General features: G+C 44.0%; 2 protein-coding genes across 6 annotated transcripts; both read right to left on the bottom strand.

The window, feature by feature from the left end:
* Window positions 1–1,257: 1,257 nt before the first annotated feature.
* On the bottom strand, window positions 1,258–5,149 carry LOC128756113 (uncharacterized). Of its 2 annotated transcripts, none has more exons than XM_053860334.1 (4): window positions 3,932–5,149; window positions 3,286–3,386; window positions 2,888–3,034; window positions 1,258–2,808 (listed from the first exon to the last, which is right to left on the bottom strand). In XM_053860334.1, the coding sequence occupies exons 1-4, from the start codon at window positions 4,026–4,028 to the stop codon at window positions 2,350–2,352; spliced, it is 804 nt and encodes a 267-aa protein (XP_053716309.1). In that variant the 5' UTR covers window positions 4,029–5,149; the 3' UTR covers window positions 1,258–2,349. The 2 variants fall into 2 exon arrangements, with proteins under 2 accessions (XP_053716309.1, XP_053716310.1); XM_053860335.1 differs by having other exon boundaries at window positions 1,259–2,808; window positions 3,961–5,149.
* A 680-nt stretch (window positions 5,150–5,829) lies between these two features.
* LOC128756111 (ubiquitin carboxyl-terminal hydrolase 47-like) lies at window positions 5,830–15,447 on the bottom strand. Of its 4 annotated transcripts, none has more exons than XM_053860330.1 (19): window positions 15,315–15,447; window positions 14,293–14,527; window positions 14,024–14,197; window positions 13,422–13,916; window positions 13,117–13,344; window positions 12,829–12,978; window positions 12,365–12,508; window positions 12,139–12,241; window positions 11,451–11,560; window positions 11,046–11,116; window positions 10,853–10,978; window positions 10,681–10,776; window positions 10,420–10,548; window positions 10,221–10,349; window positions 9,739–9,773; window positions 9,617–9,648; window positions 9,513–9,551; window positions 7,363–7,412; window positions 5,830–6,711 (listed from the first exon to the last, which is right to left on the bottom strand). In XM_053860330.1, the coding sequence occupies exons 2-19, from the start codon at window positions 14,468–14,470 to the stop codon at window positions 6,637–6,639; spliced, it is 2,364 nt and encodes a 787-aa protein (XP_053716305.1). In that variant the 5' UTR covers window positions 14,471–14,527; window positions 15,315–15,447; the 3' UTR covers window positions 5,830–6,636. The 4 variants fall into 4 exon arrangements, with proteins under 4 accessions (XP_053716305.1, XP_053716304.1, XP_053716302.1 ...); XM_053860327.1 differs by having other exon boundaries at window positions 5,831–6,711; window positions 12,829–13,053; window positions 15,315–15,446; XM_053860328.1 differs by lacking the exon at window positions 15,315–15,447 and adding an exon at window positions 14,618–14,663 and having other exon boundaries at window positions 5,831–6,711; window positions 12,829–13,053.
* Window positions 15,448–17,026: the final 1,579 nt, after the last annotated feature.

Below are 17,026 nucleotides of genomic sequence, written 5' to 3' on the forward strand. Positions count from 1 at the left end.
CCAAGGCTCAGCTCTGAGCCACTTCCTCTTTGCGATGGTGATGGACAGGTTGACAGATGAGGTTAGACAAGAAGCCCCTTGAACGATGATGTTTGCAGATGACATTGTGATCTGTGGTGAGAGCAGGCAGCAAGTGGAAGATAAGCTAGAGAGGTGGAGGTTTGCCTTAGAAAGGAGAGGAATGAAGGTTAGCCGCAGTCAGACGGAATACGTGTGTGAATGAGAGGGAGTCAAGTGGACGGGTGAAGTTACAGGATGGAGAGATAAAAAAGGTGGGGGATTTCAGTACTTAGGCTCGACTGTCCAGGGTGATGGAGAGTGTGAGAAAGAGGTGAAGAAGCGGTGCAGGTAGGATGGAATCATTGGAGGTGTGATGTGTAACAAAAAGGGTGTTGGCAAGGATGTAAGGGAAGGTGTACACAACTGTGGTCAGGCCAGCAATGTTGTATGGTTTGGAAACAGTGGTACTGAGGAAAAGACAGGAGGCAGAGCTGGAGGTAGCAGAGATGAAGATGCTGGGCTTCTCTCTGGGAGTGAGCAGGATGGATAGGATCAGGAAGCAGTATATCAGAGGGAGAGCACATGTCAGGTGTTTAGGAGACAAAGTCAGAGAGGCTAGATGGAGATGGTTTGGACATGTACAGAGGAGAGATAGCCAGTACATTGGTAAGAAGATGTTGAGGTTGGAACTGCCAGGCAGAAGGTGGAGAGGAAGACCAAAGAGGAGATTTATGGAGGTGGTAATCCCAAGACACCTGTATATAACTGCATTAGCAAAGGGATTACGAGGTCTGCACGGTGGCACTGAAGGACACATCACAATTACAAAAGTAAATTGCAGCCTTCGATTTGATGTCAACATTCTTAACAAATTAGTTTAAACAAGTTTAGTTTAAACCAAGTATGAATTTCCAGTATTCGTGCAGGCGTTCTCAGTGCAAGACCATTGCCTCCCAGGGGACATTCAGAGACAGGCTGTTAAATTGTGTCAGATTAATGACGCCACTGCAGCGGTAGTGGTCTGGAGGCTGTGCCACTTGCTCAGGAGCATGCACGTTTTAATAAGGCGGTAGATGGTAGTAGATCAATCGCCACCAGATGGCAAAGGAAATCTGGTCATGGTCAGTCTATGGGGTTGACTGGCAGCCCATCACATTTGGAATTAGTGTTTCTGGTAAAGGGTACAAACACAGAAGAGTAAGAAAACAAAATCAAAATACGGTTTCTTTATTCCATTTTGAAACAAAAAATGAAACAACAAAACATACACGCATTGTATGAATGAATGTTTATGTCAAGCTCCGATATTACATTACAAAGTTACATGACATTTGTAGCTATTATACCACATGGCTTCTTTATTTTCACACGGCATACAGTTCAGTCAATTACAATCATTACACTGAGAAAAGGAGCAGACTGAAGAGCCGCTCTTATAGCAAAGGCTTGAATTGCTGCCTGATGACCTCGATAACTGAGGTCTCTCACATGCTTATTTCCACTTTCCCCATTTGTCATGGTTGAGTGTAATGGCATAAACCTGTGAGACTGCCGTTTTTAGCTCCAAAACAGTGTTCAGTACAGTGATACATTCTCATGATTATTGTCATAAATCCCTTAAAGGACATCTGTTCTCAATTGCTTCAGTTCTGATAATCGCAGAACACGACACCCCATCATACCACATCGCAAAAGCGGTTGATGGTTTTCTCAAGCAGGTTTTTAACACACACGCCGCTCTCTTTTGAATCGTCTCAGCCTCCACAACATCCAGTCAGTGCACAAATTTTCACATGCAAAATGATTGAATACCTCCAAATGTGTCACACGTGTTTATGTACATTTTCAATAGAAATGTTTTTTTTTCTGAGTTTGCCCCTGCACACACACACACACACACACACACACTGACACGCAGTATGCTGATGGCGCACAAACCCGTTTTATTTTCAGCTGTGGACCCGTGAACTGTTTTCTGGTGTTAACCACTTCCTGATTTTCTCTTTCGTGAGCTCTTGTTCTCTTTCTAACTTTGCCGCTGTGAGTCCCGTCTCCAGCTGCCTTCAATACATAGAATATCACTGACGAACACTGATATCCAAACTGTTTCCCGTTCTCTTGTAACTATATAATAACAGTGCAGCTCAATGCAACTGCAGAGAGCTGTTGGCATTCTATCAAACCAGTTAGAATCTGTCAGACCTGACCATAATTTTGGGAATATGAAAGCACAAGGAATTCTCTCTTTTCTTTTTTTAAAGCCCCAAAAGAAGAAATGGTTCACATTACATTGAGATCTTGTAAAATTATTCATTCTTGCTTATTTTACATGTTGCTTCTCCATTGCCTTCAGACATGTCGCCGAGAAGGTATGGAAGTTTGTCTGGGAGCCACGCCGTCACTGCAGAGTTTAAACCAGCCACCTGATGTATTACAGTCCTTTTCCATCTTCAAGCAAATGAAGCAGAAATTTGCATTACAACGGCAAACAACGTACTTGCATTTTGTTGTATTGTGCTCCACCAGGACACCACAAGTGGGACAGGCCCGCACTGAAGGGCAACCAGTGACCTTGGCTAAATCTGAATCTTGAAAGACAATGTCTGGACAGTTCTTCAGTGTCTCCAGGGGTGTTGTGTTACAACCTTCGTTGTCACAACAGTCTGCTCGAGGAGCTGGACCTCTCCACTCCCTCAAACACTGCCAGCAGAAGACGAAGCTCCCAACTCTACCAGCACTGCAAACTGTGCATTTGACACTGAGGTTGTTGGGGTTGGTTCTCAGGACAGATGACTTGCAGCCTGGACACTGAGGAGGAGAAGAAGGAAACATTGGAGAAAGTTTTAGAGTGTTGGACATACAAGAAGAAATACCTGATTGAACTCACAGATTTGACTTCAAATTCCTCTTTATAGTTTTCCCACATCATCTTCTTAAAGTCATCAGCCTCTTGAGGAGTTAGAAGAGCCATTTTCTGAACCTCCTGGAAGGACCATTCTTCCTCACACACAGCACACACAAACCTGCTGCGCCCCTGAGACGACAAAAGGGAATAAAGTCAGTCTGAACGTGTTCAGTGTTCAGCTGAAGGCTGTGAACAGTGAAACATTAAAAATATGTTTTATTTATCCTGTAATTCCAATCTAAACAGGAAAATGCGAGACTGCTTTATAATGACATTTGATTATGATGACCTTTGTCTCCTTCCACTCAGTGACACAAGATGTACACGTCATATTGCATGAGAACTGGTGAGTTCAGTATCAGCTCTACGGCCACATTTACCTCTTCCAATAAACGACGGCAGTAACTTGTGAGTGACATGGGGGTGACGGAGTGACCGCAGGACATCAGCGCTCTTGGAGACTTGTAGTTGACGCACAAGACTGATGAACAGAAATAACAATAATAAGATCATTAACTTTTTAAAAAACAACCTTATAATGGCAGGTTTAGATGCATATAGGGCTTTATTTTTAAGTGTGTTTAGAAAAAAGTCACTGTAAAATAAGGTTAACAATAGCATTCTTTAGTTGTCAATTCCATACAGCTATAAATAATAACAATAACTACATTACAAAGTGATGTATTTCTAAAGGTGCAGGGATCTAAAACGAGGAATAAAAAACTTTTAAATGGCGTCATTTGTTCCTCCGAGGAAAGCAAAGACATACTTCTTAGAAATAGAGAACTACAGCGTTGAAGCAAAAACGGAGCTGGATCGAAACACCCGTATAATTGTAACAGAATCAGGATTAATCATAAAATACGCGTTCTGTCAAAAGAAGGAAACCACGTGTTTTTAAATGCTACAGCCTGGTCTGAGTCTAGTCATTTCACATTACGCTTCTTCTCAAGTTACTGGTCCCAAGTTTACAAATACTTTGCACATCATCATCAGCTGATTCCACTGGGTTTCCTTCCCTCTCACCGTCCATCTCGTCCTCTCGCTCCACAAACCTCAGGTTGGGGTCTTTCGGGTCGTAGCATTTCTCCACCGCAGCGGGTTTAGAATTCCAGAAGCCCATGTTTGCTTGTTCATTCTCCAGATATTTTCGTTAGGTGAGTTATGATCTCGTCCATAGTTCACAGAAATCACGTGACTTCTGCTTGGAGGAGGTCTTATGAAAAAAGCCAGATCAGAAAGAACTGTTCTACTCGAACCAAGTGTCTCATCCCACCCGAGGAGGCAGCAGCATGGTGATCCAGCTTTACGTCAGCGGACCCAGAGGGGACAGTTTGGTCCTCGATCTGTGTCAGAATGAGGAGCAGTTCGGGAAAATGACCGTGACGGCGCTGAAAGAGATTCTCAAAACGAAACTGCAACTCAGTAAGACCGACTTCGTTTCTTCGCTATTGTCGCAAGTCTTATCTTGCAACTTAAAACAAATTATTACGTTTTTATTGTTATTGTTATTGTTATTCTTAATTTTATACTTATTATTATTATTATTATTATTATTCATGTTCTTATTCTTAGTAAGAACAATAATAAGAACAATAATAACAATGTTAATATTATTATTATAACACTACACAGAGTCAAGTGTGGCTGATAGATGTAGTTTTATCTCACCGTGGCTTCATTTTAAACATGTTGCGTCTCTTTCAGCCTCAGACTTCCGTGTGTGCTACCAGAGCCAGAACTTGACAGACAAGTCTCTCCTGGCTCAACATGGACTCAGACACATGTCCACCATCCAAGTCCTGCTGCTGCTTCCTGGTGGACACCTGTGATGCCACTCAGATTCTCATCTCACATCAATGCAGCAGCAAAGGTCTCTTCTGGGCTCAGTCCTGTCGGGTGGGAAAAACAAAGGAGCCAAACATTTGTTTCATCCACTTGGATTCATTATTCCTGCCATTGTTTCAGACTTTCTTTTCTGTTAGATGCTTTTTGGACAAGTGCTGTGTCCTTCTGTTCTGAATTAAAGACAACATGACATCACAGAAGCCTGAGAAGTTTTTGGTTATCCACATCTCAGATCCCCCCAGAACCGACATGAAAAAACAGGAAACTTGACTTGACGAAACACCCCAACCTTTGCAAAGGTCATATTTCTCAAACGGTCTATATCTCTCAGTGAATTTGGTTTTACTCCTGACAATCTGCCCTCATTATTTTATGTGGATTTTAGCACTGAAGGATACAGGTTAATGAGTTTATGATGGGCCTCTGGAACAGAGTTACCGCCAATGAAATCACTGTCTGGCTGAAGTAATGTTGAACACTAGCCAAGTCCACTGTGCACACTGGTGACCAACCAACCAGTGGCGCACTTCAGCCACACTGCAGTCACTTTCCCTTTCATTTGCAGTCATTATCTATGTTGATATATTTGAATATGAAATCCAAAAAGCACTAAAGTATCATAAACAGTGTAAAAACACTCTGAGGGGAAACCCGCCTTTGGATCAGTTGTCAAGCTTTCACTTTCATTCTCGACGAGACGTCTTCCAGGTGCACTCCTTATGGATTCTGCAGTGCTGAGCCCATGGTGCTCGCTGGCCCAGTACATTGGGTCAAAGACAGGCTTTTGTTTTGGCTGCTGCAGTCAGAAGACAATACCTGATAGCTGCATGTCTGACATTACAATGAAAAATTCAATCATGTGAAGAGGTTTTGAGACCAAGTTAGGGAGGTCAGACTTCGATGAAGATGGAGAGGAGAGACAGGGAACACGAGGCATGAAGAACATCAGAAGGATTTATATTCATTCATGGACATGATGAAGGAGGATTAGGGGGGATGCACAGGACAGGCTGAGGTGGTGGACAATGACTGGCTGCGGCGACAAGGTCCATATGCAGCAGCTTTAATGTGCACGGTTCAAAATAGGAATGTTTAAACAGAGAATTAGCATAAATATGAATAACATAAGGCAACATATTTGAAACCTAACTTTGATTCACGTATCCAGTGATAGACACATTGACTGTATAGACATGGCTCTTCTTGAAACTCTCCAGCAAAGTTCTTCGCTGTGATGGTGCAGTTGCAGCAGACTTCTCTGGCTCATTCCTTCTCTCAGTTTTGGCACAAGCCTTGGGATGTTTGCACCTCAGGTGTTTGAAGAGGTTGCTAGCGTTGTACAGCGTTGAACCGTCTACTCACACAAATCACCACTCTGCCTGTGTATAACTGCTCCCACTAAAACACAACTCACAACTCTGGCCACGAGACTTGGATGAGACCACTGTCCTGTGCACTGGGGAGGTGTTTTGGCAGGAATCACAGACACATGGTACCTAGCTAAGGGTATATGGAACAAACAATTACACTTCTATTCAACATTTATTTACTAGTCGTCGACAGTAAAGAAATGAATACTTTGAAATACTTCGAAGCTTAATTTGTAAAAGAGTCAGACGTCAAACACAATTTGAGAAGTGATTCTGATATATGCATCTGATGATCATTATATTATTATATTATTAGATTATAATAACCAACAACCATGACTGTTTCAATCACAGTCTGAATTTTGCCTGGACCGTTCATTTACCCGCTGAGTTGGCAAATATTGATGCAACCATTTTTTTGTAAGAATAAAAGAAGAGTCCTTCTCAATATATCACACGGGAAAAACACTCACTTCCAAATTTTCCAAATCATGCATTTGTTAAAGACAAGTTTTACAGCACATGGAACTGCCACAAAAAAATGAACACCAGGAGCAATCCAATGAAAACAACTAGAAGAACCATCATCTGAAAAAAAGGAAGAATAAGTCCATGATATATACACGCCCATCAAATACTGTATATACATATCATATTTACATGAAGCTGCATGATGAAAATAAACTCTCATTATCAAGATGACAACCATGAATCAGCAGGTTTTCTCAGACCATTGAATTACTGTGTGACTCAAACATTGACGCTCAGCTGCTCCAGTTGAACTTAAAAGACTTGTGGGAACACACTTTAACACGGTGCCCTTCTCTTGAGCCTGGAAACATGACCCGATAGTTCCAGCATGAGACAGCGCGACAGTGAGTCTGTGAATGAAACTCAGTGTTGAAGTGAAGCCCACCTAACCCGGGACTGAGTCAAGACCAAGACAAAACTGAATAGAGAACACAATGCAGCTAGCTCATTTCCAACCAGCCCTGAAAGTCTGATTGAAATATGGAGTCCCCTGATACATGTCAGCAACCCATCCTCACACCCGTGCTGCAATATGTATACACTAGTCAAACCTCCCATTTCTCATGCATTTCTAACTGAGTGATTTCAGATGAGACAAAAGTAGTCAATGCTGCGCTGCATGAAACGGCAGCGGGAAGAGACAGCACAGCGTTTACGTTTGCCACCTCTCCACCGTCTGGAGTTGGATATCACATATGAGTCATTTACCTTTAACAGGCCTTCCTCACTGGTCTGAATGGAGCGGTCGACCTTTGGCACTTGAAAGAAAAGTTGTATAATACATTAGAAAATGCCATATTTAGATTAGTTACTGGGGGATGCTGACCTTCAGTGCATTTGCACTGTAGGAACCTTTTGAATTCAAGGAAACATTTTAAAGATTACTATTAATGGTTCCACTACATGTTTGCACAATTCTTTTTAGTCCCATTTGCTGAGAAGCATGTTCGCATTAGTTCCTATGGAATCATCCTCCCTGGATCGGTTTCGTTCCTGATGCTGTTGCTTTTAATAAATGACTTTGGTAGTGACAAAGACTCTGTGGAGAGCTGGATTCTTTCAATGCCAGTCACGGCCTGTAGACGCATCATCAGATGCATGATTGACTCGGTGAGTGAGTTCAGCGTTTCACATTGTTATGACCTAAACTACACTCGTGCCATGTATTTCGTCTATTATTGGTCACAGATTGCTGTGAAGCAGGCTTTTATCTGGGAGGGCGTCTGCAAAAAATGGAAAAATGGACGACACATTCTCGACCGCGGCTTGGCCGCCACATGCCACCATATACCAGCGTAATCTGGTGGCCAAGATACGGTCAAGAATTGGATGTCCATTTTTTCATGTTTTGCAGACGCCCAGATGCCCTCCTAGCTAAAAGTCTGAAGTCATTTATTTGCGGCGCCGGTCTGCAGCATCTCTTCAACGCCCACACAGAGCGCTGGTGGGTCTCTCAGATCACAGTCTGTGATTGGAAACGTAAATGAACACATCGCAAGTCCATGGTAAATCAGAATAAATACAGATCAGGAGTTCCATTCATGTCTCCCGGTCGATTGCAAAGACGGACTCAGCAGATTGCAGAGTCGTGCAGCGGATCCCCGAGACCAGTTTGATCTGTCTGTTTCAGTGCTTCCATAACAACGATCAGCATGTGAGGTTCCATCACTCTCGAGTTACGGTGACTTGAATCTGAGACCTGGAGACCCTTTTCAGAAGTGATGTGGCATATACTCATACATTTTAGAGCTGGAACATGGAAATCCCGACCATTCCATGGCATTTGTAGTGACTGCACTGCTTATAGACCGGTGGAAAAAAGATGAGATTTGCATTGTGTAATATAGATGCATTCAGTAGCAACATCCTGTTTTGAAACATTTATGTGAAGAAATGTAAAGCCTTATTCCTCTTTTGTTTCATTAATAGACAAAAATAGCCAAGGCTTAATTACATGTCATTTGCCTGACATGTATTTTTCAGCAGTTTCAAGATGCTTTGTGTATTTTGTCACCAAATTGTAGCCTATTGTTCTGAACCTGCAGCAGAGAGGGAGAGAATAACAAACAAGAACAAGACTACTTCGAGACTACTCTCTTTAGATCATTTATTTACTTGACATTGTATTATCTATATTATATTACTCATAAAAATATATTTGATTTGCATTTTTGTGGTATCATAAAGACCATTTATAAGCAGCTCACAAACTGAAAAAGTCTGGGCCCCCTCCAAAGTGTTTTCCACAGTTTTGACTCTGCCTTGATTTAACCTGCATTAAAAATTAAAAGGTTGTCTATTCATTGAATTGAGGCAGATTCTAATGTTGCAGACTGAAAGACTAACAACTGCACTGAAGTATGAGGTGCTGATGACTGCGATGCCTATAAGCCCCAGTCGCGAGGGGAGACAACTCAGGTGGCAACAATCAATGTGTTTGGATATAGACAGAGAAAACCTGGAAGAGCCCAGTGAAAGCATGAACTGAACAGATGTTCACATTGTCTTCTTCCTTAAACTGAATCCTTAAACTACACTGTGGAACGAAAAGAATCGACTGGCTTTAAATACTGCTCGAGTGAGCCTGTGACTGCCTCCCTAAGAGGTCAACAGGTACAGGACCTGGCTGGGAGTGACACACTCCTGGGTTTCCTCCAGTGAGGGATGAAATCAGAGCTACAGCACACCGACTGTTGTGACAGACCTGTGTTTGTTCCCACATCTTTCTGTCACTGTTCTGGCTCCAGGTGGTCATAATGTAATGTCTGGTGTATGAGAGAAGCATTTTCCCATTTTGCCTGTGATACCATTGAAGCTGCTTCAAACCCAGTGAAGACAAAAGTGGTGTTAAAGCTCACCTGTGATTGGAATGCTGTTGCTCTGTGGAGCTGATGTCGCTGCACATGTGAGAGACAGGTGGTGAGACGGGATCCGTCAGCAGACGTGCAGTGTCGTGTCTTACCTCTGTACTTTAGAAGGTAGGCATGTTTGGATCTGTTGAACAAGTCAGGTGAATTAAAGTCATTTAAATGTGTGAGATTCAAGCCATAATCTTGAAATGTGTTTTGTTTTTCCAACACTGACCTGATGCTCTCGTTTGACTCACAAGGATTTGAAACCTTTAACATCAGAGAGAGAGATATTAGGGGAAGATGATCATCATTGGATGATGCTTTAGTTCAGGAGTGAAACCAAGTCACTGGTTTTCAAGTCTCTAAATGCTTGCTTTAAGTTCCAAGTCAACATATTCAGTGATCGAAAGGTCTGAATCCTGTTTGCTGACAAGGTTTTTCAAGCGTGTCAGATGCAATTTTTGGTTACATGAAGTTCAGAACAGGAGACATCAAAGTTCTAAAATGACTCTTTCATACTGCAGTCACAACAATAAAGGCTTTGACAGGTCATTATGCTTTGTCAGTCATTATTGCTGTTCTCATTTGGATCTCCAGTGAGATTCAATGTCAAGCTTCAATGAGTCTAGAGAGGTCAAATCTGTCACTCAAGGGACTTGAACTGGACACTAGCTCCAGTCCAAGTCAGGTCATTTTGCTCCACTCTTTTCTCACCTCTGTGACACACGAGTCATTGAACTGATACCAGGTCTGGTTTTGACTGGACCCGGCCGTGGTGGTGTAATGCCCTCCCCGCAGACCCCCTGTGTGATCCACCATCCCACACAGTGTGTAGTCGCAGTCCTAGAACAGGAAGCAGTCACTCATGAAGTGGAGTACCCAGAGGAAACGTAATATGAACTCATCTACTCGCCTCCATCTTCAATGCAGTGGGAACAAGCACATCACATTGGGATTTGATGTAGAACCAGGAGTCAGGATTAAACTCAAATCTGGCTAGAAGCACTATCAAGTTCACTGGAAACTTCAGCAGCTCACACACCTGCAGACAAAACATTCTTTTCACTATCAATGTTGCGCTTCTAGTTCCATCTTCTGCAGACACATGGCCAGACAGGGAAGAGCTACACTCCAACACTTGAGTGTTCTCAGCTAGAAGTTGACTGAAACTCACTTGTGTCGCTTCTGTTTTCTCACAGCATGTGGGGCAGAACACCTTGTTGTCTGCGCTCAGAGACTTTGGCTTCAAGAACATCCTCACACTTTCCTTCTGTTTAGATGGAAACCAAAAACATATCAATCGATGAGCGACAGGGTCATTGGACATGTAGAACTGAGATACTCACCACATTGTATTCGCCGATTTCATCACATATCAGTGGGAGAGTCAAAGACCAACACTGGACGTCCTCAGTGGTGATGTCATGCTGCCTGAGGCATCTTGTCGAGTTTCTCCAAGTTGCTCTGAAGAGCTGGACACAGAAACATCAGTTATCATGGCAGACGGTGAGAGTGGAAGAAGACAGCATCACTGCTCACCTCAGAGGCTTGTGGGCTCAGTCGTTGGAAAATATCGTCCAGGCATTCAGCCGCATCACGCTGCTGAAACACTGCAAAACAAATGAAGACCAGTAAATGCTTCAGGCCAGTCAGTCTGACCACCGCTGCTCTCTGAACTGCCTGGCATTGCACCTTGCTTCCTCCACATTCAGCACTGTAAACAAGTGTGAAGCTAGAATGCAATATACTGTAGGGTGGAGTCAAAGAACTGGCTTGTAAATCTACACTGTCAAAACAATAATAATAATAATGTTTCATCTTCAGTGTACAACATTTAGATTCTAAACACGTCTTTGAGTGCATAGGTTGCAACCCTGCACTCACAAAACAGAACCTTCCACTAATGTTGCTTCTGCCTCTAAAACATGATTTTTAATGACTTACCACTTTGAATTCTCAAAAGCCTGGTGATGTTCCTTGTCTCACATACCCTGTGCTCAAGGTTCTCAAAGAGTTTTTGGAGCTCTTGGTCAAACTCTCTCTCAGAATCCAGCCTGACAACACACAGAGGTCTCAGTGTGAAATTTGCCACAATAAAATCTTTTTCTCAAAACGTGGAAGGTTCCTTTCACCTCAGAGACATTATCTGGGTAATGGTTTGTTCAGTGGATCTCACCTATTGATGACCCACTGATTCATGAAGAAGACTGATGATGAGCTGCAGCTCTTCTGCCAGGTGTTTAGGAAACTAAAAGGACCATCTAGTCCACTTGCATCTTTTAATTTAATTTAATTATTGGTGCTCTGAGGGGCCTTGATGTGCTCATGGTGTGAAGGACAGGTTATTTTCAACAGGTCTGTCAATCTTCAACACTGCTGTCGCAGTTTGTCAACAGGATTTGAAGAAGCCACGACGATGGATTTCTGATAAACGCAGAAGGTTTGGTTCTCAAACATTCACAAGCTGGAAGCACCAGAATGTTGATCCTCCTTATCAAACCACAGCCAGGAGTCGGTTTGTTCACCACGCTGTTACCTCCAAAGCTCTTTTCCAAATATAGAACAAGGTCATGTGATGCTGCAGTACAAGTGTCCTAGTGTGTTGCTCAATGTGAAAAGGAGTTTTTCAAACCTTGGTCTGAGTTCGGGTGTCATCACAAGGAGCTGGAGGACACTGTTCAGATAACATGTGGCTCCTTGGTTCCTCAGACCATAGTGTGTTTGTGGCTCAGCAGCTTAACAGCACAGAGAATGATGAATTAACAACTGACACAGACATGATGAGCGTCCATATTGGAACACACTGAATAGTTCAGTGTGCATTCCTCACTTCTGACTTGATCTGTGACATTTTTTACCTAAAATCCTTCTCTTCTCTCCCTCTGCTTCGTATGAGTCACGTGGATGTTTCTTTTTCTTTCTTCCTCCTCCCAGCAGTGAAGTCTCATCATGCTGCTCCTTCTCCTGCTGCGGGGAGAGTCCTGGAATCATGAATGTGGGTTCTGTGAAATACAAGTTCAGGGAGTTGAGGAGACCAGTTGTGGGCATAAATATATTTCAGCAAACATGAAACACAGTTATCAACAGCAGACTGACGGTGAAACATTGGCCATGTACGGGCAGCAACATATATCTCAATAGTTATAACTAAATGTAGATATCCAATGCGGCACATTATGAGAAATGAATGTGGTCAGCGTTCAGTCGGAAATAAATAGAAAAAGTGAAGTCAAAAGACCGCGGGACATACACGTTAATCGAGCCTAAAATGAACGTTGGGTGTCATGGTTGAGATGTCAGTGGAGGTGCATCATGTAGTCACCTGCTTGGTCTTTCTCCTCAGTTCTCTGTCCCCTAGTTTGCATCAGTGTCTCTTCAGCTTCATTGACTTTCACAGCTGTTTCCCTCATTTCATCGCTCTGTGTCTTGATCGCATCGTGTGGTGCATTCCTCTGAACATTCTCATCTCTCCCTTCCACAGAAGCAAACTCGTGATTGGTCAAACTGGTGACAACACTCCCAGCCTGGGCCACAATACTGCTGTCACCTGGCCACAGAGGAAAACAATGAACCAACCCAATATGGATCAGTTGAGAGTTGCTCTGGTTACCTGCAGGTTCCTCCTCCAGGAGAGCCTTGTGTCCGAATGGTTGTTGGGTTAGGAGGGAAATTGGATGATGTGTGGTCACAGATGACTGGGATCTGGTCGGTGTCCCACTGCTCTCTTGTAATTTCATCTCTGCCTCATGATCCTTTTCATCGATACGTGTCACTGGAGTCTTCATCTCTTCAGTCCTGCTGTCTATCGTGGTGGGAACCTCTTTCTCATGCAACACCCCTTCAGATGAAGAGAAGAGTCATTTCACACCCAGGTGAACCTCTGACAAACTTATCATGTTTCATATTCCAACTTACCTCCTTCATTCTCTTCTGAGATCTTCTCACCGGTGTTTCCCACTTCGCCTGACGGATCGAGCTTTGTAGACATGCTTGCCTCTACAGCTTCACTGTGGGTGATCTGGAGTGCTGTCTCACACTTCTCATCGCCATCGGCCTTCACCAGACCAGCTTCTCCCAACACCACAGTCCTGCCTCTGTTTTCTGCACTGGCATCCTCCGTCCTGCAGTCTTCTCTCTCGTGGATGCAGGTAGATGTCAGTGACCAACCTGCTGGTTCATTTAAATCTCTTGCTCCAGTGTTCACGTCCACCTCTGCAGCTCCACTATCTTCATGTTTCTCTTCTGTCTCTCCACTGTCATAGCCTTCTGTTCTCTCTTCAGCGTGTGTTTCTGCTTCTGGCTCGTTCTTCTGTCCGTGTTCTGTGCCAGGCTGCTCTGCTCCTGAAGTCCAGTTGTCCAACTGATGACCTTGCAGAAGGGCAAAATCTTTCGTGCTGTTTGGAATGTCACCTGTAAATCAAACTCAGGTGTTTAATTAAACACACCACAGCATGGAACAAAAGGTAGGCCTTGCATTTCTTAAGAGAGGTCTGAGAGTGAGCTGAGCTCCCTGCTACCTCCTTGGTCGTCCTGGCATGATGCCGTCTCTCCATCTCCTGGTGGTTGTGGAGTCATCAGAGTGGCATTGACATCTGCACTATGATCCACAGTCGAGACACCAGATCCACTATGTCCACCTTGATCTGTGTTCACATCAACGCCCATGGGTACTTCATCTTGTTGTTCCTCTCCTGGAAAAATATCTCAGTTCAGAGTCAATGCGTGACGTGATACAGTACCTGTGATACGGGCAAGTGAAGACGGCGAGTGAGTGACCCTCTCTTACCTCTTCCCTCCATCGTCTGCCTATCATGACACTGTGGAGACGAATCAAAATGCCCTTCCTCTGATTCAGTTTCCATCAGCTCAGGTATTTCTTCCTCTGGAGCACTCATGACTTCCTCTTTCAGCCGTCCTTCTGTGGTCAGACTTGTGGTGTCACTGTTCATTGGATTGCTGTCCATCTCTGTTATCTTCAACCAACCTCAGCAGACCAGACACTTCACTGTTCCCCCCTTCACCTGCGGGGAACCATCCAGACATCACACACAGTTTTCAACTTAAAAAATAAAAAAGTTATTATTATCTATATCAATGGCAATTATCATTACTTGATATGACTTTGAGGACAAGGAGCCCAGTCATAACCAACATGGACTATAGGACTGTAAAACACAATGGACATGAGACCACATAAAATTATTTCTGCCTGAGGTCGATGATGGTAAACTGCAGCAACACAGACATCATCATTGTTCATCCTTCACTTCTAAGGCCATAATTGATGTTTTAGAGCTGCACTTGTGTGCACAGAAAAAATGACTCTGGACCCTTGGGAATGTCAATTATACTAACCATTGCTCACATTCAAATCGTTGTTTTAAATTAGTAATCACTACATGTACTTTAGATGAACAAAACTAAGAGCAAATGTGAGACATGATTATGAATACGATTGTTTAATGACACTGGCGAAGGCGACAGGACATACAGTAGTTTCTATCTGTGTTTATAGGTGGCGTCTGGTGGTTTCTTTTATTTTAGTTTCGGACACCAGCAGGGGACCAGGACTCATGTCCGTGAAACTGAAATCCTGGCTCAAAGGTGTGCGCCGATCGTTGGGTTGTCAGTTGAGAGGCATAATGTCCACGAACGAGTCACCCATGTTTCATTGCAGTGAATTATTCTCTTCCTCGTCCATAGCCTTTAGCATAGCAACAAGTTGATATTCAACATGAATCCAATGTATTCTGTGTATTCAATAGACTCAAATAAACGGTAAAAAAAGTGACAAAACATCCACTTTACCTCTTCTCGGCTCTCTGTTCTTCTCTTGGGGGTGTGGCTTGAGTCGCGCGGGTGAAAAGCGTTTCAGTTTCACTTTGACGTCGGTGGAGTGCAACATCATTATATTAACTGTAACGTTGCTTTGGGGTCGCGTGAAACTAAATAAAGAGAAACGCCGTCAACTGTGTCGACAGGTCTCAACTGACACAAACAACACTTGCGCCCACTGGTGCCCACCACCAAAAACAGCAGAAAGAGAAGTTGTCACGTTTTGATGGTTTCATGTTCCAATAAATATATGACGGTACCTGGGGTGCAAAACGGAAGTATGTGTAACTATGAACCTGAAGTGACGAAGAAAACCGTTTCAGAGATACACTTATGGAAATTGCAAATTATAAATGACCTTTTTTCTAAGTGTACAAATCCACCGCTGCCAGCGCACAAATCACAATCTCTGCGGAATGTGACTTTTGCTCCTTCCTGCTCCACAGCACTCATTACTTCAGCAGATTTTTTATCATCCGACTGTTCTTTCCTACTTGACCATTTGACCGGGCGTGACCGGGCCTGGATGTGCTGTTTCTGAAGTCCCAGCTTTCTGCAACCTCTTTGAAGTCGGCATTGACATACTGAGGACCACTTTGTGAGATGGTAACATCAGGAATGCCATTGTTTGCTAACACTTTTAGTGCAACCATAATACATTCTATGCCCTCAAGTTCTACACTTTGCCCTCCCACAGCCTTCGCCATTGGTTAATCCTCATCGAGGCTCTGGCCTCTGTCTGAGACTTCAATCGGTTGGCTCTCTGCCTAGGAAGGAACTCCTCACTGTGTAGCACCCCTGGTCTTCCGCTGCTCGGCCTCTTTTTCCACTCAGCCTGTGACTTGTCAACCATCGGGTTACGTGTATGAGATGTATCCCTGAACAGGGTGGCGGCCCATATCCTGACGTGGGAAGCGAGCCATCTCCTGTCCATGAGAGTGCGCACGTGCGGACAGAAGAGGGGGCGCTCTTGTGGACAAATGGGCCCTCGGACCAGAGGCAGCGATTCAGGACTCCGGTGGCGGACCTGTTTGCATCCAAGGAGAACACCAAAGCATTGCTGTGGTTCTCACTGAGAACATCGGACAGATCGACGCCCGGAGTAGATGCATTGGCTCAGTGTGGCCGCGGGGGCTTTTTTATGCGTTTCCCCTGCTCAGGTTAATGATGCCTTTTTTGCAGGCATCAGAGAACAGAGACTCTCTGTCCAACAGTCCAGAGCGCCCGAGCACCGGCCACCAATAGGGCCTACGCCACTAGGTGGCGCATCTTCGCAGACTGGTGTAGATCCAAAGGTCTCACACCGTCCATTTGTCCTGCCTCTGGGGTGCTTTCCTTTCTCCAGGAGTTGCTGGATAGAGGACGGGCGGCCTCCACACTGAATGTGTTCGTGGCAGCTGTCTCTGTGGGACACCAGGGCCTGGATTGTTTCTCTGTGAGAAGTCACCCAATTATCACGAGGCAAAACTGCATCTTTTGTGCACAGTTCAAGCCCTTGCAGATTACATTGACAGAACTGGGGACTTCAGACTGTCGGACGGACTGTTCGTCGGTGATGGCGGGAGTCTGAAAGGGAGATTGGTTTCTTCCCAGTGGCTGGAACACTGTGTAGTGATTCCTTCTCCAGAGGTTCAAGCATGGACCTGGTGAACTTTTCCGGAATGTGTAACTTCAACTCGGAGACA

The sequence above is a fragment of the Synchiropus splendidus genome, chromosome 3 (genome assembly GCF_027744825.2).
Source record: "Synchiropus splendidus isolate RoL2022-P1 chromosome 3, RoL_Sspl_1.0, whole genome shotgun sequence".
Lineage (NCBI taxonomy): Eukaryota > Metazoa > Chordata > Actinopteri > Syngnathiformes > Callionymidae > Synchiropus > Synchiropus splendidus.